This window comes from Chiloscyllium plagiosum, unplaced genomic scaffold, assembly GCF_037043375.1.
Source record: "Chiloscyllium plagiosum isolate Xiang-an unplaced genomic scaffold, Cpla_swu_hap1 HiC_scaffold_8, whole genome shotgun sequence".
NCBI lineage: Eukaryota > Metazoa > Chordata > Chondrichthyes > Orectolobiformes > Hemiscylliidae > Chiloscyllium > Chiloscyllium plagiosum.
The window spans coordinates 60,716,902-60,742,186 of record NW_028270146.1 but is presented as its reverse complement, the minus strand read 5'-3'; the positions used below and the strand labels follow the sequence as shown (position 1 = coordinate 60,742,186).

Here is a 25,285-nt window from a genome sequence, read left to right as displayed (position 1 = left end):
ACTGCAAATTGTCATGATATTTTTAGTGAATGACCAGGCAAACCAACTGAAAGAGAACTCCTTTGAGCAACAAGTAGGCCAGTCTTCCTCATGCCATCTTGTGACAATTGCACTCCTGAAAATAGAAATATATAAAAGTTACTCACATTTAATTGATGGTTTTTTTGTGAAGCAGCCTTCTTGTAAATTAACTCCGGCTGCCTGTCAACAATTTAAGTATTTCAATTGCAAGGTATCATTGTTCAATGAAAGAAATATTTTTAATCTTAGTTCCCTCTAAAATGTGAAATGTTTATGCTGTGATGTTGACAAGGGACAGTAAAGAGATTGCCAGCTCTTGCTCTGAAGTCACCAGTGCAGCTCATGTTCAAATGGAAATGCTAGAGCTATGATACAACTGCTTTTGAACTTATGATACCTTTGTTAACAATTCAATTGCATAACAAACACAGGATTATTGGGAGCACAACAAAGACATATATCAGACAGGTGAAATCATTGACATGTCATGTACTGATCCCAAACTAAAACTGGCTGTTTTATTAACCTCCAGGTTTTTTGTCAATTTACAGGTTGATCTGGATTTTAATCAAGAAAGTAAGAAAGATCCTTAATTATTTGTGTTGGATCTTTGTGACGAATGATCTTCCATAATCATAGGCAAAACTATTTTCACGCACATCCAGATTAAGAATCAACGGCGGATTTCTATTCATATTTTCTTGTTTCGAGACTTCTTTCAAACAAGTGATTCGTTACCAAAGTGCACGACAAGAAACCACATCAATGAAGCCATAAGCTGGTGCAGTAGCCAGCGTACAAATGAAGAAAGTTCTGGCAACAGCATAAACAAAGAGCCTGCCTTTCTAAAACATGGGTATGTTAACATGAAGGGCAATTTTCCACACAAGTCTATGCTATATCTGTTATTATTTTCCATAGCTCTGTAATCTTAATTACATTATTTAATTACAGTTTATAAAAGAAAAGCCACTGAAACCATAATTTGATGTTGGAAAAGTTTGAATGTAAAAATAACTAGCTAAAGATTTTTAAAGTTTATTTTTCCACAAGTATTTCCTAACCTCTCATCCTCTTTTACTGTCGATTTAGGTGTAATCTAAAGTATTAATTAGCAATGACAACCTCTGAAGTCATGCCACTATGAGGCACTGGAAATACTCAAGTTTTCTTCATAAAGGATTTGATTGGCAATATTTACAAGACTAGACACAGCCTGAAATTTTGCACGGAAGTTATGATAAAGAGGGTATCAGTTACATATAATAGATGTACTGATTCACAATATTTCAACATACAATTTAATACTGTTTCAAAATCCCTACATTAAAAATATTTTAATATGTTTAACGTAAGACCACGGAAAATTCTGGCGCAAAAATAGAAAAGGAATTTACATAAGCCTGTTTGATTTTTCTGACTTCATTATAATTCCATTGTACAATACCGTAAGTTCATCCATACATGGAATCCTGTCAGTGTTATTCTTGCACACAGAATGACTTCAGAAGCAGTGGATCCAATTTTAACTCAAGCTAGTGACCACTGAAGACAAGGGGTGGATCATTTTACAGTGACTGCTCATAAATGAGGAGAGTTGGCAATAGGTAATCAATCCTACCAAATAAAAAAAGAATGGTGATTGATTTGAAAGTAGGTAAAAACAATGACTGCAGATGGTGGAAACCAGAGTTTAGATTAGAGTGGTGCTGGAAAAGCACAGCAGTTCAGGCAGCATCCGAGGAGCAGTAAAATCGACGTTTCGGGCAAAAGCCCGTCATCAGGGCTTTTGCCCGAAACGTCGATTTACTGCTCCTCGGATGCTGCCTGAACTGCTGTGCTTTTCCAGCACCACTCTAATCTAAACATTGATTTGAAAATAGTCAACCAGCTGAAAGAGTAAGGAAGAAAGGAGGTGCTATAATTGTGAGCAAATTTCATTGTTGGACACAAATGTAGTTTTATAGTAAGAAGTCTAAATTTACAATTCATGTCCAATGGTTAGAATGTCCATTTTTGTATACCTTGTTGATCTTGGCAACTGGTATGTATTCTGTTCCTGTTCCATTCAAGTTGTATTTCCAGTTTAAATGCTCCAGTTTGTAATTCTTGACATGACAGTCCTTGGGGAGACAGCCCAAGGACTGGTTTATTTATTGGTGAAGACACCCAGCTACTGGAAAACTCCACCAAGGATTGCCATCTCATTGTCCACGAGCTCAAAGTGTCAACCCGTGCCAACACAATGATCCCTTGGCTCTTCTTAGTTCCTTCTGCTCCTCCCAAGGTAAGCCAATGCCTGGCTTTTTCCTGCAACCCTGAATTGTGCAACACATAGCTGACCACTATTTTCTTTTGCCACCTAATATCTCGTTATGTAAATTGGTGTGAAACTTTATTTAATCCTGTGAAACACCTTGGGATGTCATATTATCATGTTAAAGATGCTACCTAAAAGCAGGTGTTTGTTGCTATTATCACATTAACAATAACTGTGAATTTCCTGCAAAAGCAATATTTGTTTTGAACACCCTAAATGGATAGTTATATGTTTCCTTCCTTCCATATTGAATTTATAGCAAAATTTGTAAGATACCTGATTAGAATGTCTTTTAATGATCATAGTTGCATCTTCAGGGAGGTAGAGGCCCAAATACCACAACACATGCAATTTGGTGTCAAGAGTTGGTATCTATTTGATATCAAGCATGGTTTTCTCCCCTCTAATAAATGAGACTGCAACTGTGGGAGCTAAAAGATAACTCTTTGATTTTTTTCTATTATTGACATGTCCCTACTCAAAACCAAGAATCAAGGTGTGCAAGTTGGTATATAGTGGGATATATGTCCCCCAAGCTAAATGTTACTGGCTTGGTTTGCAGCCCTAAATATATAATTGCCATTGAAGTAATAATCCATTAAATTTTGTTCATTTATAGTTCATGTGGATTTTGTTTTATTTATGGGTGATTTTTACTGGCTTGGTCAGCAGTTATTGCCATTCCCTAATTACCCTGGAGAAGGAATTGGTGAACTATCTTCTTGAACCATTGCAGTCCATTTGATTTAGGTATATCCACGATACTGTTAGGAAGAAAATTCCAGGACTTTCACCCAGGAACAGCAATTTGGTTGCAAGACAGGACAGTGTGTGATTTGGAAAGTAACTTGTAGGTGGTGCTGCTCCCAGACATCTGTTGCTCTTGTCATTCAAGACGTTAAAGGTCATGAGTTTGGAAGGTACTGTTGAAGGAGACTTAGTGGGTCACTGCAGTGTATGTTGTAGATGGTACACACTGCTGCCACTGTGATATAAATAGTAACAGACAAAATGCATTGTTCCTGAACTGTGATTTCAAGCTGAGTTTGACATTTCATGCGCTGCAGTATATTTAAGTAGAAGCTAAGTTTAAAAAAGATCCAGCTGCCAAAAAAATAATCCATCACAAATAACATGAGATAAATTAAACACTTAATTAAACTATGCTGTACAGATAACTTTAAATGTTTAAAAGTAGGCACTTAATCTGGAACTATAAATTATGTCCTGAATTTTCATACAGATGGACTGGGCCTCCGGTTTTGGCAAAATGTCACCAGAAATGCAATTCTGGGGTGATTAGTGTGAAAGACATGGGTTAGTGTGAGTTTTCACTGAATTAACACAGGGGCATGTGGAGCAGTAGATGTTGATATGAAAGTTATGAAAGGGCATGCAAAATGAGTAACGAGGGTACAGTGTCATAGAGCATGGGAATATCTATGAAGTGGTCATGGTAAAGTGCTGGTGATGGAGAGTCAAACTCCATCACCAAACTCTCTTGCTGGTGATGGAGAGTCAAACTCCAGTTCACACCAGCTCCACTAAAATAACACAGAGATTCCTGTTCAGTACAGGGACCTGATCTGTGCTATCAGGGACACTTTCTCTGAATCAGATTTGTAGAGATGTGTATTTACCATACTCTTGAAAATCCAGCAAATTCCAAGAATGCATTCCCATTACTTATGCCATTGTCAATGTCTGTGATAAAAATTAATTAGTAAATAAATCAGTGAAAGGGCTGTAATTTCACATGGAGGCAATGACCAAATACAGCTATTAGGAGGTTCTTAGCTCAAAGGGAGCATTATGCCCCATGTAGAAGGAAGCTTCTAATTAATTAATTAATTAATTAATTAATCAGTCAATTAGACAACTCTTTGCTGAAGGAGGTTCTACAAATATCCCCATCCTCAATGACAGAAGAGCCCAGCACATCCGTGCAAAACATAAGATTGAAGCATTCGCAGCAATCTTCAGCCAAGAGTGCTGAGTCCATGACCTATCTCAGCCTCTTCCAGTGGTCCCCAGTATCACAGTTACTAGCCTTCAGCCAACTCACTTCATTCCATGTGAAATCAAGAAAAGGTTGGAAGCACTGGATACTGCAAAAACTGTGGGCCCTGAACACTAGTACTGAAGACATGTGGTTCAGAACGTGCTGCTCTCCTAATCAAGCTCTTCCAGAATGACAACAATGACATATATTTGACAATGTGGAAAATTCTCCAGGTATGGTGTAGACACAAAAAGCAGGATAAATCCAACCCAGCCAATTATTGCCCTGTCAGTATAATCTCGATCATCAGTAAAGTGATGGAAGGTGTCGTCAACAGAGCTGTCAACCAGCAAATGCTCAGGAATAACCTGCTCAGTGACACCCAAGTTTGGGTTCCACCAGGCCCATTCTGCTCCTGACCTCATTACAGCCTTGGTTCAAAAGAGCTGAATTCCAGAGATAAGGTGAGACTGAAAGCCCTTGATAGCAAAGCTGCATTGAACTACGTGTGGCAGCAATGAGTCCGAGCAAAACTGGAATCAATGCGTATCTGGAGGCAAACTCTCTGTTGGTTGGTGCATGTTCTACCTGGTACATTGGAAGAAGGTTGTGTTTGTTGGAGGACAGTCATCTCAGCTCCAAGACTTCTTTGCAGGAGTTTCTCAGAGTAGTGACTTAGGCCCATCCATCTTCAGCTGCAGTAACCTTCTCTCCATCATAAGATCAGAAGGAGGGATGTCCGTCAATGATTGCACAATGTTCAGCAGCTTTTGCGACTCCTCAAGTACTGAAGCAGTCCATGTTCAAATGCAACAATACCAGGACAATATCCAGCTTTGGGCTGACAAGAGGTAAGTAACATTCACACCACACAAATTCCAGGCAATGACCATCACCAACAAGAGACAATCTAACTGCTGACCCTTGATATTCAATGTTGTTACCATCACTGAATCCTCCACTATCAACAGTCTTGTGGATACTATTGACCAGAAACACAACTGGATTGGGCACATAAACACAGTGGCTACAAGAGCAGGTCAGAGACTAGGAATACTGTGGTGAATAACTCACCTCTTGACTTCCCAAAGATTGTGCGCCACCTACAACGTAAAATTCAGGCTTGTGATGGAGTACACCCCATTTGCCTGAATTGGTGTAGTTCGAACAATACTCAAGAAGTTTGACACCATCAGGACAAAGCAGCCACTTTGGAACCACATCCACAAGCATCCACTCCCTCCATCACTGATGCTCAGTATCAGCAGTGTGTACCACCTAAAGGATGTACTGCAAAAGTTCCACAAACATCCTCAGATAGCACCTTCCATCTAGAAGGAGAAGGCAATAAATGTTGTCCCAGCTAGTGATGCCCACATCCCACAAATGAATAAAAATAGCCCAGGTCTAGGAGATGCCAGGAATTCTTTTGACCCTGGAATATCACCAGAAGTACTGCCATCAGATGTTATGGCTTTAGCTTCTGATTTTATGACTCCCGAGCTTATCAAATTGCTTCAGGGTGTGAGTGAGTAGGGGAGAGTGAGCCATTTATTCATACTGGTCCTTAGTGATTTGAAAAAATGGTACAGAAATGTTATAATAGCGTGGCAAAAATCATATTATCATTACATAAAAGTATAAGTGGCACTGGATGACAAAATAAAGAATTTGGGTTTATGCAGCATCGCTCACAACACAAGGACCCTTGTAGGTTCTTTGTGACCATTCAAGATATTTTGTAGTGCAATTACTATTGTATGTAATAAATGTAACAACCAATTTGCTCACAGCTGGATTTGATAAATAGATGAGATAAATGATGGAGAATCAGCTTTAATTTTGCCAGCAGAGGAATAAATATTGGCCTTCACCCTGGGAGGACCTCCCCCATCCTGCTTCAAAGGCATCATGAGGTGTTTTATTCCCATTCATGGGAAACACATTGGTGCCGCGGTTTAATCATGCACCTCCAATACACTTCACAGACAGTGTAGCATTTTCTCAGTACAACAACCATATTAGCATGAATTGTTTCAAAAATAATGTACTCTGGCTTTAAGCTTTATTCTTTAGGATGGTAGTACTCACAGAACCTTTGGCAATAAAAAAATATTCAAATATTCAGAATCTAATAATATAATCACTGGGACATGTCAAAGATAATCATAAACCTTGATTTCAAATATCTATTCGATTTGCACAAAAAACAAAGGAATTACTGGAGATATGTAAACGTCCCAAAAGTTTACCCTACTATTTCCTGGAACTTTTGCACCATGAAACAGACCCTGGAATGTACAAGCATCATTATGATTACATAAACTTCCAGAAAATCAAGTGATTCAACAAATGGAAACAGAAAACATGTTTGTGTGAAAATCTTCTCCAGAACTGTAGAAGATTCACTGGACCCGAAATGTTAACTCTGCTTTCTCTCCTCAGATGCTACCAGACCTGCTGACTTTTTCTGCAATTTCTGCTTTCATTTCTGATTTCCAGCATCAATAGTTTTTTTTGTTCAGTAGTAAGGATTAATTTAACAACAGAACCTGAGAATAAAGGCTACTGTACTACCTTTCCAATCTTTCCCATCTGTTCATAACACGTTTTTACCCTGTCTCTTTGACTGTGTGTATATAAGGGGATGGCTTATAAGAGGATTAAAGTTTTAGTTAGCATTATGTGACAATGGTTCTCACAACCTGTAGGTAAAGTCTAATTACTTGTAAAAAAAAAGACATTCCTGTTCAGAACAAGAACCTGATCTGTGCTTTCTATCAATTTCAGTATGAACCTTAGATAAACTATAGGGAACTTTGTGTTCTTTATAAAACCTTTAACTTTTCTGAAGATTATGGGAATAGTTTCCAGTGTTGCCACCCCATTGAGTAATAACACTTTGTACTAGCTTCTCACTGGATAGTTTAATTTTTATTGAATAACGTTAATCCCCAAGTTATATTCCAAAAATATACATTTTTCTCAACAAATCACTCACAGATCCTCATTGACTAACTGGACATTTACATTACTTGGTCTATTAAAAGAAAATGTGAGCTGAGTAAACATTATGAAGAATAATTCAATTTAACTGAGAGCTAACAGGATTTAGATAGTTTTCTCAACCTGAAATACTGGTCTTAAAATTGGCTAGTGTTGCATCCATTTTATAGCATAAAATGGCTGCATGAGATTCTGATACAGCATTATGCAATGGGGACCAGTGATCATCCCGGCTCCACATTAAAAATTGTGGGCTGCTGCCAGCTTCTGCTTTCCCTCTTCCTAATGTCCTCTGCAGTTGGATTCTTGCTACAAGTCTGACTGACAGCTGAGCCATTTGATCTTGCTGCCTCCAAGGAGCGGTGAGCCACCTCTAGGCTCATCTAGGGATGGCATCTTCTGCTCAACAAAATAAAAATAGCAAAGTCATCAGGCTACCTTGGTACTTTTCTCATTTGGCAAATGCAGCATGCTGATCATTGTATGCTTGGAAGAGCAGGAAATTTCTTTTGGGCTTCAAATTGCTGTAATCTACTTCTGGAGGCATCAGGAGTATCAATTTGTCCAACTTTAATAGAGTTCATTGGAGATGTTTTTATCTAAAGGAAGTTTTTTTGAGTGTAAAGACTTAAGCAACTACTGAAAAATACAAATAAATCAAATTAGGAAAGGATCCATTGAGATTTGAGACCCCAGAAGCTTTGGAATGACCTTAGTTACATCTGGGGTATTGAATCCATGTAATTGCTTTATTTCTGCAGTGACTTCCACAATAATAAACCTATTCTCAACAACCTAACTCACCCCTGACTTTACAGCCTCATGTACAGCCTTCTACCTCCAGTGTTATAGGACATAGAACATAGAACAATACAGAGCAGAACAGGCCCTTCGGCCCTCAATGTTGTGCCGACCTGTGAACTATTCTCAGCTTGTCCCCCTACACTATCCCATCATCATCTATGTGCTTATCTAAGGATTGTTTAAAATCTCCCTAATGTGGCTGAGTTCACGACATCAACAGGTAAGGCATTCCACGCCCTTACCACTCTCTGCGTAAAGAACCTGCCTCTGATGTCTGTCTTAAATCTATCACCCCTCAATTTGTAGTTATACCCCCTCGTACAAGCTGTCATCATCAACCTCGGAAAAAGACTTGCAATATCTAGCCTATCTAATCCTCTGATCATCTTGTATGTCTCTATCAAATCCTCTCTTAGCCTTCTTCCTTCCAATGAGAACAGACCCAAGTCTCTCAGCCTTTCCTCACAAGACATTCCCTCCAGACCAAGCAACATCGTGGTAAATTTCCTTGCACTTTTTCCAATGCTTCCACGTCCTTCCCGAAATATGGCGACCAGAACTGTGCACAATATTCCAAGTGTGGTCGCACTAGCGTTTTATATAGTTGCAACATGATATTGCGGTTCTGGAACTCAATCCCTCCATCAATGAAACCTAACACACTGTATGCCTTCTTAACAGAATTATCAACCTGGGTGGCAACTTTCAGGGATCTATGCACATGGACTCCAAGATCTCTCTGCACATCCACACTACCAAGAACCTTTCCATTGACCCAGTACTCTGCCTTCCTGTTATTTTTCCCAAAGTGCATCACCTCATATTTAGCTACATTGAACTCCATTTGCCACATCTCAGCCCAATTCTGCAGTTTATCCAAGTCCCCCTGCAACCTGTAACATTCTTCCACACTGTCCACTACTGCACCGACTTTAGTGTCATCTGCAAATTTACTAATCTATCCACCTATGCCTGCATCTAAGTCACTTATAAAAATGACAAACAGCAATAGTCCCAAAACAGATCCTTGTGGCACACCACTAGTAACTAAACTCCAGGCTGAATATTTTCCATCAACCATCACACGCTGCCTTCTTTCAGAAAGCTAGTTTCTAATCCAAACTACTAAATCACCCTCAATTCCATGCCTATGCATTTTCTCCAAGAGCCTACCATGTATACCACATCCACTGCCCTATCCTCATCTACATGCTTGGTCATTGATAACTTTTCAACAGGTTTGTTTATACAAGCTCATTGACCCTTTCTCTTAATAGCAAGTGTATGAGGAAACAAAGCTAATAGTCAGTTAATTCAGACGTATTGTTACGTTTGGTCAACACATCTCCATTGTCACTGCAGGGTCACCTGGATTAATAATAGTATTCTCACCTCTGAGTCAGCAGGTCTGGAGGTTCAAACTCCACTTCTAGACTTAAGATGAGTGTGAACAATCAACAGTATTTTCATCAGAGGACCTAAGTGCAAAAGCACTTGGCCTGTCAATATTTAAATTGACTTGCTTACCTCATTTGCAAGGTAGGCAGCGTTCAGGCTCCAAGGCCATTTCCTCCTTTCTTTCCTTACATTTTTGTCTTCTTCCTTTTTCTTTTACTTGATCTTTTTCCCATCAATGGCAGCGGAGGGGGTGACATTGCGACTGGAGCAGGACCCTGGGTGAGATGGCATCCTGTCCTAGCAGTGGAGCCATGGACTCCTGGTTGTGATGAGCCCAGGCACCGGTGTGGTATGCCCAGAGTGGGGACACCAGGCACCGGTGTGGTATGCCCAGAGTGGGGACACCAGGCACCGGTGTGGTATGCCCAGAGCAGAGACTGTGGAGACCAGTGTGTTTTGTCTAGGGTGGGGACTCCAAGCACTGGTGTGGTTTGCCCAGAGCAGGGACTGCCGGCATCAGCAAGGCAGCACTGGATGTGGAGCGAGGGACTTTTGGTTGCAGTAGGCTCAGAGTGGGGAATCCTGGGTATTGGCATGGTGGTTGCAGCAGCTCCTGGTTGTGGTAAGCCAGGAGCCAAGGTTTCCTGGTTTTCAGCGAGGCAGTGAAGCTGGGATCTCCTGGTTCTGGGGTGAGTGTGGGTCCAAGACAAGACCTGGCATTGATGGCCCATCTGCAGGGTGGGCCCAACAATGAAGAGATGGTGCCTGAAGAATGGTGTCTCTGATATTGATGGGTCTGGCACTGGTGGTGGAACGGGCATCATTAATCAGCCAGTTCAGAGCTTGGGACTCATGGTGGAAGCAACAGAGCGAAGATGGATTCCTTTCAGTTTTATCGTCTTCTACATTTTATTCTTGAAATATTCGAATGATGCTGGATTGAGGTGACAGTTGAAGCTTTTCACTGTATGTTAATGTGTTGTTCATTGTATAGTATAACTGACAATAAGCCATCGCTCACCACAGTCTTTTCAATTCCAACCCTCTACATCCCAAACCATGCTGTACCAATGAAATAACGAGAAAATAACTGTGAGAGAAAACAAAATGGAGGCTGAGGTTTGTTTGCAGACTTTTACACTGACAATCATTGATTATTGGGCATGCTGTACTCCCACTGTGATAACGTTTACTCAGGAGTGCAGTACAGGAAGGAAAATGAGTAAGTTCTTTTAATTGTCTGTGGAATTTGTATTGATTTTAAGAATATTTCAAAGGATCTTTAAGAGTCTGCATCAATTCCAAAGGAAAAACTGTACTTGTCATTTTCTTTGATAATAAAAGTACGGGCCTGTGTGAACCCAATGTGACTCTTTAAAGAATTCCAACTTGAAGGAAATTAAGACAGAAGTCATTTAGACTGATGGAAAGAGGAGTTGTATGGCAAAGGTGAGCTGGAGGCTGGAGGTAATCAGCACATAGATGCAGACACAAAGAGAAAGTGGATAGAGGCAAAAAGAGGAACACATGACATCCTTGTGAACAGAAGAAAAAAAATCTCAGTTTTTCTCTCTAACAGAAACAGAAACAAGAGCTTTTGGTGGTGCTGTGTGAGCTGGCTACAAAGCTCTAATATCGAGAACGCAGGTTGAACAGCTCAGAGAAGCTAATTAGCTGGGCGTTTTACCAGAAGAACCAAACTGTGAACTGAAATGTCAGTGGTGGGTTGGTGAAGTAGATTTCTGGGAAAACTGCACCATCAGGATTGTTGTGACACAAGACAGAGAGAGAGAGTTCATAGAGATGCACTCTTGATAATCACACCCGTGAAGCTTGGGAGTAAAAGTTGTTATGAGATAGGACTCGCAGCCTGCCCTCTGCGAGTAAAGAAAACATATTGTGGAATCGGGTAGCTATGTAATGCATACAAGCTGAAGGGAATGCTTGTGGTTTTGTAAGACATACTTTTGTTCTAATGACTACTTAAGGTCAAATTTATGTTTTTATTTTATGTATTATTTGCCAACTAATTCATGTTTAGTTTATGCTAGCTCTGATTCACGTGAAAGTAAAAGTTACAAAACAGCAAAATCTTCCCGGTAATTTCTTTATTTGGAGGTTATTCAGTAAACCTCGTTATTATGGTTTATAGTTTCCCCGCAGGGATTGTAACATCACAATCAATTATATCCTGAATATACCAGAAAGTGAACACTGCACCTCTGATGACAGTGGAATCAAAATATTGGACTATTAAATACAGAAGCACAAAAACAAAATGTTGCTTCCACTGACCCTTCAGCTAGAATTGGAGCCACATGAAACATTTAATTCTGTTTTTTAGGGTTTGCAGTTCTCATCTGAATTATGTTTTACTCAACTTCCACAAGACTAATTCAGGGTCTTGTATTTGGATGGAATGTTTTGCCTTGGGTCAGTCAGCTGAGGTTAATGTTCAAGAGCTATAGCATATTGAAAGCTCAATTATTCATAATGTCTAAGAGGATTTAACAAGAAACAAGTGACATATGAAGAGTATGGTTTTGAAATCATAGTGCAGTCATTTCTCAGATCATTTACGAGTAAATATAGGGTGCAGGAGGTAATAGGCAAGAGGATTAGGTGAGGGTTTGAGAGATGAGAAGAATGTTACATATGAGGCGCTGGGAGATGGGGAACGAGTGTAGAACATCAAAGATGAGATTGTGATAAACTAAACTTGATGCTGTGAGAATATAACTAGTGGAGGTTTGATCAAGTTGTAATACATAGAGGATAGAAACAGGAAATTCAAAATTTAGTCCTGAGATGCTCAAAATATATAGAAGGATACCAGGAATGGATGAGCTGAGGATATGCTGTGAAGATGAAGTCAGTGGCATTAGTATTGGAAAGATATGGGGTCTAAACCACAATTCAGTAGAGATCAGAGTGCTGAAGTTTCAAGGCATCTGATTCAGCAGGAGACTGATCAGGGAAGAGGATCAAATCAGTAACAACTTTGTAGTCTTTGTAGCGGGAGTAAAAAGATTTCATGTGGATAACCTTAAGCTTCGGGAAGTTATGATGCTTTAAGAATATAGGGCTAAATCTGAGTTATATTGAGTTTTTTAAAGGGTTTGTTTTCAGGCAAGACCAAGCGGGTTTTCTCACCTCACTTTACCAACCTCAGCACATTAATTATCTCTGCTGCCCCTATAGTGTTTCTCACCCCAGATTTCCATTGTACAATGCTCTGTTCTCAAAACAACTTGCTTTGGACAAGAAGACCCTTGGCATGCCGGGCCTGTCCAAATGCAAATATCACCCTCCCAAGGTCACTTCACCAAATCTCCAGGGCATATAGGCTCCATTGATGGGCTGACCCCCTCCATTCCTTCTATGGCACCAGAGCCTACACTAAGATGTCATGAGATAGAGAAAGAAGATAAACTATTAAAAGCATATACCTGCTCAGCCCTAACCAGGAGGTGACGCCATGACGTTGAGCATTCATAACTTCATCCAAATGCATCAGCAGCCACATTGAAGCAGCAGGCAGATTTTTCTGAAGCAATGAGCAAATTGACTCAAAGATTAGAGGGATGCACAATGCTATCTGTACCATGCTGCCTATGACATGTGAGCATTTGGAATTTGCTGTAGATTTGCCCAGATCTCCACTCCATTGCTGTAGCCATTGGCACTCAACACTAACTGCCAGACAATAGGGGGATGATGTAACTTGTCCTCAATCCAGGTGCACCTTCCTCACAAAGAGATCGGATGGTGTAAGTAGGGTGACAGTCAAAGGAAGAACCACATACAGCCATCACAGAAGTTTCCTGTTAGGACATTCAGAGGTGACAGGTCCTCCACCTTCACCATGTCTGCTGTCCTCAATGCTATGGGAGAAGAAGTTAAGAAGATTGAGCTTGCATCTGGGCAGTACACACTCAGGATGTTTGGGCCATCAGGCAACAAATGCCCCAAGGTCACTCCACCAAATCTCTAAGGTCAATAGACTCTACCACAAGGCTGGCTACCTTTACACCAGCTACAGACACTGGCACTACACCTGGATGTAATTAGACAGAAAGAAAGACAATATGAGGGCACATAGTTAACATGGATAACACTTCATTGTAAATATGTTATCATCGTTTTTAATGTATGTTCTCTTTTCATCAACAGTTATGTGAGCGAATGTCATTTTAATGGAGAGAGGCCCACTGAAGATGTCACCTAGTAGGGCGCCAAAAAGTCTGGAAATGAACCTTCCAGCTCAGAGAGAAAACCTACATCCAGAACCTCAACCCGAGCTACAAATCTTTTCAAAAGAGCAATACTTTTCCCTAGCTCCCATAAGGATTAAATGAGGGACATCAGATGTTGTGAAGGCTTCCATCTGCTTGTAACCTTAATTTTTATTAAACATCATGAACCGGATAGAAAGATCAAACTGTTAAGGTGCATTTGCAATTGGAACTGTACAGGTGATGTTGGCCTCTGTAGTATCACAACATTTACAGTCTGTGAAATATGACATCATGCAACTCAATTACATTGAATAACCCTCACAATGAAGTCCTGTCTGCATAGCTTTGGCTGATGCCTTTGCACTGAAGGATGCTGAAAATGCTGTTCCTTCTGAATAACATCCTCATATTCTTACACAGCACAATGTTCTTATTGATTTCCATCATCTATCCCGTAGCCTTTAGTGCATCATCCAGTTGTCTGAAGCAGAGATTTCGAGGATCAGGCAGCGTACTCTGCCTGGACTGCTGGTACAAAGTCCCAAGCATGACCTACATGGAAATCTGATGTTGAGGGGCCATCCAATGTCCCTCTTTGAACCCAACGGAACAAAGTGCAGCATTGCAGATATCTGACCTTCACCTCTGCTGAGACTATAGTGTCACTGCCCCTCTTTCATCTGTACAGCATTCCATGGAATACAAGTGACTATGATTCTTCTGCATGTTTGCCTCTCCAAGAGGGTATGTCTACCTGGACGCTCCACAGTAGGGGTCAGCCTCACATCTACTGGAAGTTGATGCTTGCCCTGGGTGTATTTGTGATACAACCCTTGGTGCAGTGGCCAAAAGGATGACATTAACCTCTGTGTCTGAGTCCATTGTGGAGAACATCCATGAGCCATAAACCTATGTGAGCAATATCAGAAACAAAGCAGCTTCTCAATTATGTGATCATTCAGCAGTCACAGCACACACAAGTAACATTTGAAGAGCAACCTCCAGACATTAGAATATGGAGGCCCCCAGTTAAGGAGGTCAGTGGGATACCTCGACATGGACCTTGTTAATCATTACCCTAATTCAGCCATCTGTTGCTCAAGCCTTCCCATGTTCTATTATCTCATACCTTTATATGTTGTGATGCCCACTTCGCAATTATTATCACACCCCCTCTACATTCCATCATGCTGCCTCCAATCCCTTCAACTCTATCTCCCCAGCACATCATCAGAGCAGTGACTCCTGATAAATCCCTTTGATATTCACTGAATAGATCCTTGGGACTGACTGTGACCCACCTGCTGTCTGACTTGGAGAGACAGCTCTGACCAATAAGTGACCAAACCCAGATTGATCTCTGTGCAACAACCCGACAGATGCACTGTGAGTGATTGAACTGGCCTTGGCCCACTCTTTGTCTAATAAAAGTACAGATCTTGACACTGGGCACGCCAAGTGACTAACTGACAATATCGAAGTCCCTGAAGTGATATTCGATGATGCCCCGACTTACTGTGCTACTACCACATGACTGAAGGCTGTCCCCTTTGGCTTGCTTGATGACTACTCCACTTAGACTTTAAGGCATTGCATTTGGTTGACGCACATGCAGTGTTTTTTTCTGGATACACTACTGGCATATATTGTAGTGGTGACATTGAGGCAGAATGGTGCCATAAAGCAAAATGGCTACCCCCTTGACTGATCACCACTAACAACAACGATAAGCTGCCTGGCTTTGTGTCTGTCCTAAAGGCAAGACAAATAGGACTGTGAGCCCATAAATTGTGAATTAGGTGACAAAGCATAAAAAGGCAGGCCAGGACAAGATGCTGGGAGCATCCAAGTAGATGCAGAGTGAGTGAGTGCTAAGAGAGCAAACAAAGAGATCAGATTGCACACTTTCTATTCCATGAGATGCGTATTTGTCCCTGTATGCAATGTGACCTGGCATCATAATTGAAATGCAAAGTGCCACTGTGTTCCAAAGTGCAGCATTGAAGTAAAGAACTGTATTCTATTTGAGTCAGAGATGTGCCATGAGGATATGGTGAGTCCAGTATGTGTCTGATGCCAAATGCCATGGAATAAAACCCAAAAGAACTGCAGATACTGTAAATCAAGAACAAAAACAGAAATTGCTGGAAAAGCTCAACATGTCTGGCAGCATCTGTGAAGAAAAATCAGAGTTAATGTTTTGCGTCCAGTGACCCTTCCTCAGAATTGACGGTATCTAGGAAAATGTCAGTTTATATGCAGAGGATAGGGTGGGTAAAAGGGGTAAGGACTGGATGAGAGATGGGGATAGAGCCCAAAGAAGGAGAAGAATAGTTGGACAGACAAAGGAGTGGATAACAATCCAGCTAGGAGGGTATATAACTGTTAGTGGAGACTGTTAGTGGCTAACAATAGGTAGTGTGTAATATTCATAACACATAGTCTGTCATTACTATTCAATCTTCCACACTTCACAACCAATTCAGATACTGATCTGCATATCCGTGAATTTTAGCATTCATCCTTTTGGATTCACCTAATTCTAATCTGTATTCGTGACTCTATTCCCAGTATTTTCAATTTTCTGTAATGGCTTTCTGATAGTTTGCTAGCTTGGTCATAAGCTATATCCTACACTCCTTGAATAGTTCCCTCCAATTTTCTTGGAGTTTGATGACCTTTTCAAATATTTGTGGTGAATGGCAATACTGGGGTCTGAATGGTATGTTCAAAAGGTCCTCCTCATGCTTCCAATGTATGGTTATATCCACTACTCACCCTATCATATACCCTCATGCCCCTCAGATTATGTTCCATCATCCCACATGGGTCATCATATCACCATGTCAACCACGTCCACTCAAATATTGCATAGATCAGAAAGCCTCACCATGCATTTTTGGCTGAGAGATTAGAAATCCATTGAAACAGCAGAGCCCCAGTGAAAACATTGCTTGATTAACAGCTTAGTCCCTCTTTTATCTTTGATCAATGATAATTTACACAAGACTAAGAAGGTTCAAGTGATTGCAGTCTTTTGCAATTGATACTTTTGAAAGGTATGATAACCTGGAACTTAGTTAATGAATCTTTCTTTTCGAATTATTTTTTCTATACACACTATTGTCATTATTGGATTCTTTGCTACAAATCAGTGTAGAGTGAGTCTATCAATAGTCATGGAAGTGACATAACTTGGCCTGTCAGACTTGAGGGTCCATGGAGTGTGGGTTGGAGAAATATCTGTTGGGAGCATGAGGGACCATAGAGGGACAGGTAGAGAGATAACCTGCCATGTGGGACATGAAGGGTCATGTGGACCAGTGAGGGACATGAGGTAATATAAATGAGGCAAAGTTAGTACAGGATTGTAAGGGGTTCAGAGGATCAATGGGTTTGGTACCTTCATTTATTCAATGCACTTGAACAGGGAATCTGTCAGACAGAGAGATAGATAGTTTTTTCAAGAAGCTAACAGCAAATTCTGGGATTCTGCATTAAATCACAGTGGGTTTTGTGCACAAATAACAATGAGTTAGCCCAATCACTTTTTTATCATCTGTTTCTGGTCGCCAAAGTTCAATATTGAAAGGGATGAAAATTGTTATAGCAAGTTATCAATGTAAAAATCTAAAAGAAAGTAAAATTACAGATTCATAGAATCATTACAGAATCGTAGAATCCCTACAGTGTGGAAGCAGGCCATTTGACCATCAATTACACACTGACCCTCAAAAGAGCATCTCTCCCAGACCCAACCCCCGACCCTATCCCTATAACCCTGCATTTCCCATAGCTAATCCATCTAGCCTGCACATCCCTGGATACTATGGGCAATTTAGCCTGGCCAACCATCCCAACCCGCACATCTTCACCACAATTTTGCATGTCACGACAATGTATTAAAAGTCTATGTCAACAAGATTTCCTACAAATTTTATATCTACTTAACATCCCACTTTTCACATCACAGTTTGGTGATAATGCTCATTTTATGAAGAAAAACAAGGAATGCCTTGGAAGATGTACCAATGCTTCATTAAAATTTCATATATACTCAATCATTCTTCCTTTCTGACCAGCAACCTTTTACCTTGTGTATACACCCCCACCTGCTTATTACACTTTGTGCTGTTTCCCTGCACTGAGAGTATGAAATCTTGGAATGGCTCATTGTAAATTGAGCTGAGAAAAAATGATTTTGAAAGCCATTAAAAAAAAGCTTTTTAAGAGCCAGCAGGAATAGATTTGTAATAATAATGTGGTGGATATTTTGTACTTTAGAAACACAGCGATCAAGGCCAACAGAGAGGGGACACAGTCCCTTTCATCTCAAAGAAAAACCACATTTAAGTCACAGCTTAAAGAAAAAAGATCCACATCAGCTGTTTATGGATTCCAGCTCCTCAATTCTCCCGCTGACAGCTTTGCATTCATGAGCTAGGATGCTAGAAGCAAAGCTTTGCAGTCTGGAGCCATACAGTCTGGCAGCCCCTTATTACCTGTTTCAGAAAAATGAATAAAGAAAATAAGCCAGAATAATGCTTGGAACGCATTAGTATAAGACAGCACTTAGCATAAAGCGAAAACACCAATCTACAGCATTTCTTATGAATTTTATGCCGTAGTTCGAGGTAGGAAAGATGATTTAATTAATGAAGACGACTTATTAATTTTGATGAACAAATCCACGCTCTACAAATCTTCTTCCCACCCCGCCTTCTGCCCTTACCAGCAATCAAAAGATTAAATAAGTAAATAGAATTTTCTGATTTTGACTGATGTACAGTTACCAGGCCATAACGAATTAGGATTATACAAATCTTCAGCTTTTTAAAATTTGTGCTCATGACCCTGGGAAATGGATAATTATATCTGACTAGGATATAAGTCCTGGCTGTAATCAACTATGCTTTCTAAATGCTTTATTATTTGACTGGATTAAAGCAACTCAGGCTACAGAGAGTTGGCACACGACATAAAGCTGAGAATATGCACCCATCTTCAGAACCGTCTATCAAAGTTAGATTTTGCTGCCCTTAACTTCACCCTGTGCTTTGAAGTGGCAGAATGTAAGACTGAAGAAGTCTTTCCTCACAAGAAGCTTTCACTCTGTACACATCTCCACATGTCTTTTCAAAGTCATTATGAACTATCTAAAGGAAGATGCTAAGATTGGTAATTAACATAAGATGAACCTATGTTAAAAATCCATGCCCGAAATTCATTAGAGTCTGAATGATGTGGCCTCCAATATGGTAGAATCAGACAAAAAATCCTGAGAGGCTGATCTCAATGTCAGGATCATCTCACACCATATTTAATGCTTTTCATAAGTGGCACGGTGGGTTTCTCACCCACCGTGGTGAGTTGCCAATTAGGAGGGAATATTGCTTGTTAAATACTTTGTTAATGGTCTCATTCACCCTTTAATATTCAGTTTTCTTTCTTATAAAGCTCACTAAACAAGCTGGATAATGAGAAATTTTGACTTGAAAACCAAAGTGTGTATCTGGCAGATTCAACTCATCATTTGCTCCAAATAATCTCCATGTTGCATTCAATCAAACTGCAGCTCATGGTACAATTCATGGGCACCAGTTGCAAATGCCCCTCATACACAGGTATTGCCAACTGGCAGATGCCAATCCATCAATTACCATTATGGTCAGGGGTCTGGTCTGTCATGTCCAGGGATCGCTTGTTTAGTTGAGAGTGTGTTGCTGGAAAAGCACAGCAGGTTAGGCAGCATCCGAGGAGCAGGTCAGAGTTCTGGGGGGGGGGGGAGTGAATATGGAGCTGGGCATCTGTCGATCATACGGAAGAGATCAAGAGGGGCAGTGGGGGATCACTGCCTGAAGGAGTCAAGGGGTCATGGTGTACGGAGGGAAGGGAGAAGCATTTGCAAAGATGTGGACAAGAGCAGTGATGGGCAGAAATCAAGGTGTAAAAGGGACTAGACAAGCAACATTAGAGGGCATGGTAGGTTCAGGGAGAGGGGTTCAGTGACAGTAACCAGTACCAAATGGGAACATGGAGGAGCAGGGTGGACATCATTGAAGTGTATTGTTGGGTCTTGTGGTGGGGAGGGGGGAGGGAGGACAGTTACAGCTGAAGTTTAATGTGGTTATTCTCCTCATGAGGGTGTGAGTGGAAATGGCTGTCACAGTACTGTATATTAAAAAGGAGCATGGAGGCTTTGAGGGGTATCAGACAGGCAGTTAGGCAGGCAATAAGGTTTCACCATGAGCTGTGATCTCTCCCATCACTTTCAATTCTCAAAATTCTCTAGACGGGCTACTAGAAACAACACTCATTGGTGAACTCAGTGTTGGTTTAATGGGTAAAAGCAATGGCCCATGGTTGTTGGACAGTAGGACAGTGCAACCACATGCAAAGCACAGCTACATTTAAATCACTGCCATTTCACTGCCCATTTGGTATGCATGCAGAGTGAAGGTGTTGATGGGTTAGATACTGTTCAAAGGCAATTTGTAACATGTCTTTGTCATGCCTTGGGTGACCTGGTGTCTCAGTGGTTAACACTGCTGCCTCACAGAGCCAGGGACCTGGGTTTGATTCCACCCTCTTGTGTATCTGGGTATTAGAGTGTCCAGATCTTGCAAGCCAGTTTCTGGGGAACAAGGGGTATTTACTGTGCTCATGACTCATAACAGCATTGCACAACACCTGACGGATGCAGAATGCATGTTTGATGTCACTTGTGCCTCCATTAGGACCGCAGTGAAGCAGAATATAATGATATTGAAGGTGCATTTCCACTGCTTGGACCAGTTTGGGGAGGTCCTCTAGTATGCTATGGACAGAGTGTGCTGCATCATCCTAGCAACCTGGGGGCTCTGCACAAATGGGCCAGTCAACAAGGCAGTGTCGAATGCTGAGGACATGGTCTACTACACTGGTCATTGAATAATGGCAATGGTAGAATAAGAAATTTTCCTGACCATGCGTTTACAGACCGTGGTTAGTATAATTTTGCTGCTTGAGAGCTAAGGGGGTAGAGAGATGGGAGGGGGGGAGGGGCTGGGGGAACCGGGGAGTCTGATAGGTAGATGAAGGTGGGGAAAATGGTGATAGGTCGGAGAGGAGGGAGGAGCAGATAGGTGGGAAGAAAGATGGACAGGTAGGACAGGTCATGAGGGCAGTGCCAATTTGGAAGGTTGGATCGGGGATAAGGTGGGTGGAGAGGAATGGAGGAAACTAGTGAAATACACATTAATCCCATGGGTTTGGAGGGTCCCAAGGTGGAAGATGAGGCATTCTTCCTCCAGACGGTGGGTGGTTAGGCTTTGACGGTGAAGGAGGCCTAGCACCTGCATGTCCTTGGCAGAGTGGGAGGGGGCGTTAAAGTATTCAGCCACGGGGCAGTGGGGCTGCTTTGTGCGTGGATCCCAGAGGTGTTCTCTGAAGTCTTCTGTAAGTAGGCATCTTACCTCCCCAATGTCAAGGAGACCACATCGGGAGCAATGGATACAGTAAGTGACATGAGTGGAAATGCAGGTAAATCTCTCATGGATGTGGAAGGTTCTTTTGGGGCCTAGGCAAAGGTGAGAGGGGAGGTGTGGGCACAGGTTTTGAAATTCCTGCGATGGCAAAGGAAGGTGCCAGGAGGAGAGGGTGGATTGGTGGGGGGAGTGGACCTGACAAGTGAGTGGTGGAGGGAATAGTCTATACGGAATGCATATAGGGGTGGGGAGGGAAATATATCTCTGGTGGTGGGGTCCGTTTGTAGGTGGTGGAAATGGCAGAGGATGATGCAATGTTGGGACCTCCAACCACATGGGATTAATGTGGATTTCATCAGTTTCCTCAATTCCCCTCCCCCCACCTTATCCCAGTTTGAACCTTCCAATTCAGCACCACTTCCAATTCATGACCTGTCCTACCTTCCTTCCCACGCATCTGCTCCACCCTCCTCTATGACTTATCACCATTTCCCCCACCTTCATCTACCTATCACACTCTGCAGTGGTCACTTCTGCCAATACTGCCATAACAGATGCATCAGCAACGATGAGATCAAGTAGATGTCTTTCTTTGAATAGCATGTGGGACAGCTCTTCCAACTTTGGAACATTTGCCCAAATATTGGCCTGGAGAATTTTACAAAGTCCACTGGGTAGAGTGTGACATTAGCACATCTAGTGCCTCATCGAGCGGGAAGGTGAGCAGTCCTTTTCGATTCATTTGGAGGTTGTTTTTATTTAAACAAATTTTCAAGGAACATGGGCAATTAATTTTCAATCACATTGCTGTGGGTCTGTAGTCAAATGTAGGTCAGACCAGGCCAGGACAACAGACTTCCTTCCTTGAAGGTCACCTGGGATTATCTGAGATGGAAAGCCTGAGTTATGAGGAGAGACTGAGTAGACTGGGTTTGTTTTCCCTGGAGCAGGGGAGGCTGAGGAGGCACTTAATTGAAGTAGAAAAAGTTATGAGGGTCATAGATAGGGTAGATCATGAGAATCTTTTCCCAATGGCAGACATGTCTCAGGCTAGAGGGCATAAACTTAAGCTGAGGAGCAAGTGGTTTAGAGAGGATCTTAGGAAAACTATTTTTACCCAGAGGGTGGCAGAAATATCGAACATGCTGCCAAAGATGGTGGTGAAGGTAGGTACTCTCGGAACATTTAAGAAGCACCTGGATGAGTACACAAAATGCCAGGGCATAGTATCATGGACCAAGTGCAGTTAAATGGAATTAGTATAGTTTGGTGCCATTGGTCAGCCAAAGAACCTGTTCCTATGATGTATACTTCAGTGACAAGACAACCATTAGGCCATTTACCATGGTGGGTTTTGAATCTCTGATCTTTAGCCTGGGCTTCTGGGTTGCTATTCTAATAACATTACTACTCTACCACTGACTCCCACATATCAGGGTTAACCACACTGATAAGGAAACTGGAGTTACATGCACGTAAGACTGGGTATTGCTGACAAATTTCTTTCCTTATAGGGCATTAATGAACCAGATTTTTTCACAACTCAGACTTTTTATTAATGTTTTATTCTCAATCATATTATTAATGGAATTTAAATTTCCCAGCTATCATGGTGGGATATAAACTCCTGTCGTTGGATATTTAGTCAAGGTAACAGTGCCCAGTAACATGACAGCTATTTCCCTCAGTTTGAGGGTTGTAGGACTGGAGAGAGTTACATAGATGGAAGCAATGGGCTCATGAAGGCGGATGGTGCATATGAGTGCAACTTTTTATACTTCAATTAAGTGCCTCCTCAGCCTCCCCTGCACCAGGGCAAACAAACCCAGTCAATTCAGCCTCTCCCCATAACCGAGGCTTTCCATCTCAGATAATCCCAAGTAACCTTCAAGGAAGCAAGTCTGTTGTCCTTGCCTGGTCTGACCTACATTTGACTACAGACCAATAGCAATGTGATAGAAAATTAATTGCCCACATACCTTGAACATTTGTTTTTAAAAAAACAACCTCCAAATTAATCTAATAGGACTACTCGCCTTCCCGCTCAATTTAGGCACCAGATGTGCTAATATCATACTCAACCCAGTGGACTCTGCAATGAGGTAAGAGACCATTGAGGGAATTGAAATTAACTGAGAACTTTAAACGTAAGGCATTATTTAGCCAGAAGTAATTGTATGGACCAAGCAAGCAAAAAGGTATCTGGTGATTATGGAGGAACAGGACTTGGTTGGAATATGTACAGTAGAATTTTGAATGGCTTCAGATTTAGACTGTAGACTATGGATAAGCAGGAAGGAGTTCCAAAGTATAGACAAGCCTGAAGATAGCAAAGGCATAGGTGTGGGTTTCATCATCAGAAAAACTGTGGCAAGAGCAGAAAGTGCCAATGTTAGGGAGGCAGAAATAGGCAGTCATAATGATGGTGCAGATATGTGGTCAGGAGCTCTTCTTGGGGCTGTCAGGCTTATACTCAGACAGGGATAGATTTCAGTAAAGTCAGAAAACATTGGCTTTGGTCTTCCCAATAGTTAATTGGAGACAATTTCTGTTCATTCAGAATAGGATGTTGAACACGTAATCTGACCATTTAAAGACCAGTGCAGTGATGGAGAGAGGTGCTGGTATGTGAGAACTAGCTGTGATCAGAGTATATATGAAAACTAGGCAGAAGCCAAGAGGAGAACAGCCCAATTCTAAAGGAAGTATCCTCTTCTGGGGTATACATGCAGTTACGGTCACATGGGATATCATCCATGACTTTATTGGGTGTTTTTTGCTACCCGATTGGAGGGATTTAAACATGGAGTTCATCAAGGAGATGGGAATAGAGTTGGCAACCAACAGCATTTTAGGAACTAACAGCATTTTAGGAAAGGGAGTTTGAAGATGGGACTTTTGATGCAAATTCAGGATTTTGTCAAGGGAAGTCCTTCGGGGATGTGAGTCCCAGGGGACTAGGAGAAAGGTGAAGTAACAGAGACAGCTGATTAATTAGTTGGATCTTTTGAGATAATGAATTCATTCTCCTTGTACTTGTTTCTGAAGGCAAAGTTAAACAAGTTTATAATCAGGGTTCTTCCGCTATTGCCATATTTTGGAGGCTGTTTCAGGTCTTTCTAAAACTAATGGTCTATGTTAATTTTTGATCTACTTTAACAGATATGGTAGAGCTCTCTCTGTGGAGACAACACACTCTCCCTACAGGGAGGCATCCTAATTACTTTAATGTAGGAGCTTAGATTGATTAGAACAGAAGTTTTAGGCTTCCCAATGTGTTTAACAGATCTGATGGAGTATAACTAGCCAACACCATGCAGTTCCTCATTGCAGAGTTTTCTGTCATTGATCCAGATAGGAGAAGTCAGCATATTTGAGTAATAATTTCCAATCTAGTCTAATCCTTATGGAAAATGCCTCAGCTCCCAGGAAGAGATTTGTCTCTCTATTAATGAACCAACTCCATCATCATAATTATCCTGGACAATTACATATAAATCTTCCTTTGATATTGACATCAAATGTGCCTTGGAGGATGACTCAATTCCAATCTTCCACCATCATATGTACATCTTGTATTCAAGCCAATCCCAAAAACTCCTCATGAAAACCAACACTCAGTAGCATTATCTTATTCATGGTGTTTTCATTAATTGAAGATCTGACTGCTTGTTTTCCTGCAACCCAGCTATACTGGGCAATGGGCTTTGTAGTCACAGAACAATGGTGGGAAAGGTCAAAACATCCTTCGTCCCTGTTCTTTACAATGAATCAATTCCTAGATTTAATATAGGCTCACTCACTGTTCGAGATAGATAAGTGTCCTGAATGTTATAGTTCTATGCACTAAAGACTAGAAAAATGCCATATTTGATTCATGGCCTGTGTTAAGGTGGGGACACTGTAAGTAGTACCAGTGACCCAGTGCCAGAGAAAGAGAGGGCAAAGAAGCAAGGTTCCCTCTTCATCAGCTACTTTTTCTTGACATGCATCTGTGTTAAGAGCATTTGGCTTGGCTTGAATTCTATTT

General features: G+C 41.3%; 1 protein-coding gene across 1 annotated transcript in view; it reads left to right on the top strand.

Annotated features, from left to right (window-relative positions):
- LOC122553650 (potassium channel subfamily K member 16-like) overlaps positions 1–1,496 on the top strand; it is a 240,880-nt gene extending 239,384 nt beyond the window's left edge. The window contains exon 5 of the mRNA XM_087989904.1: positions 573–1,496. Coding sequence (XP_087846030.1) covers positions 573–577 — 5 coding nt within the window. The 3' untranslated portion in view covers positions 578–1,496. The remainder of the gene's footprint in view (positions 1–572) is intronic.
- Positions 1,497–25,285: the final 23,789 nt, after the last annotated feature.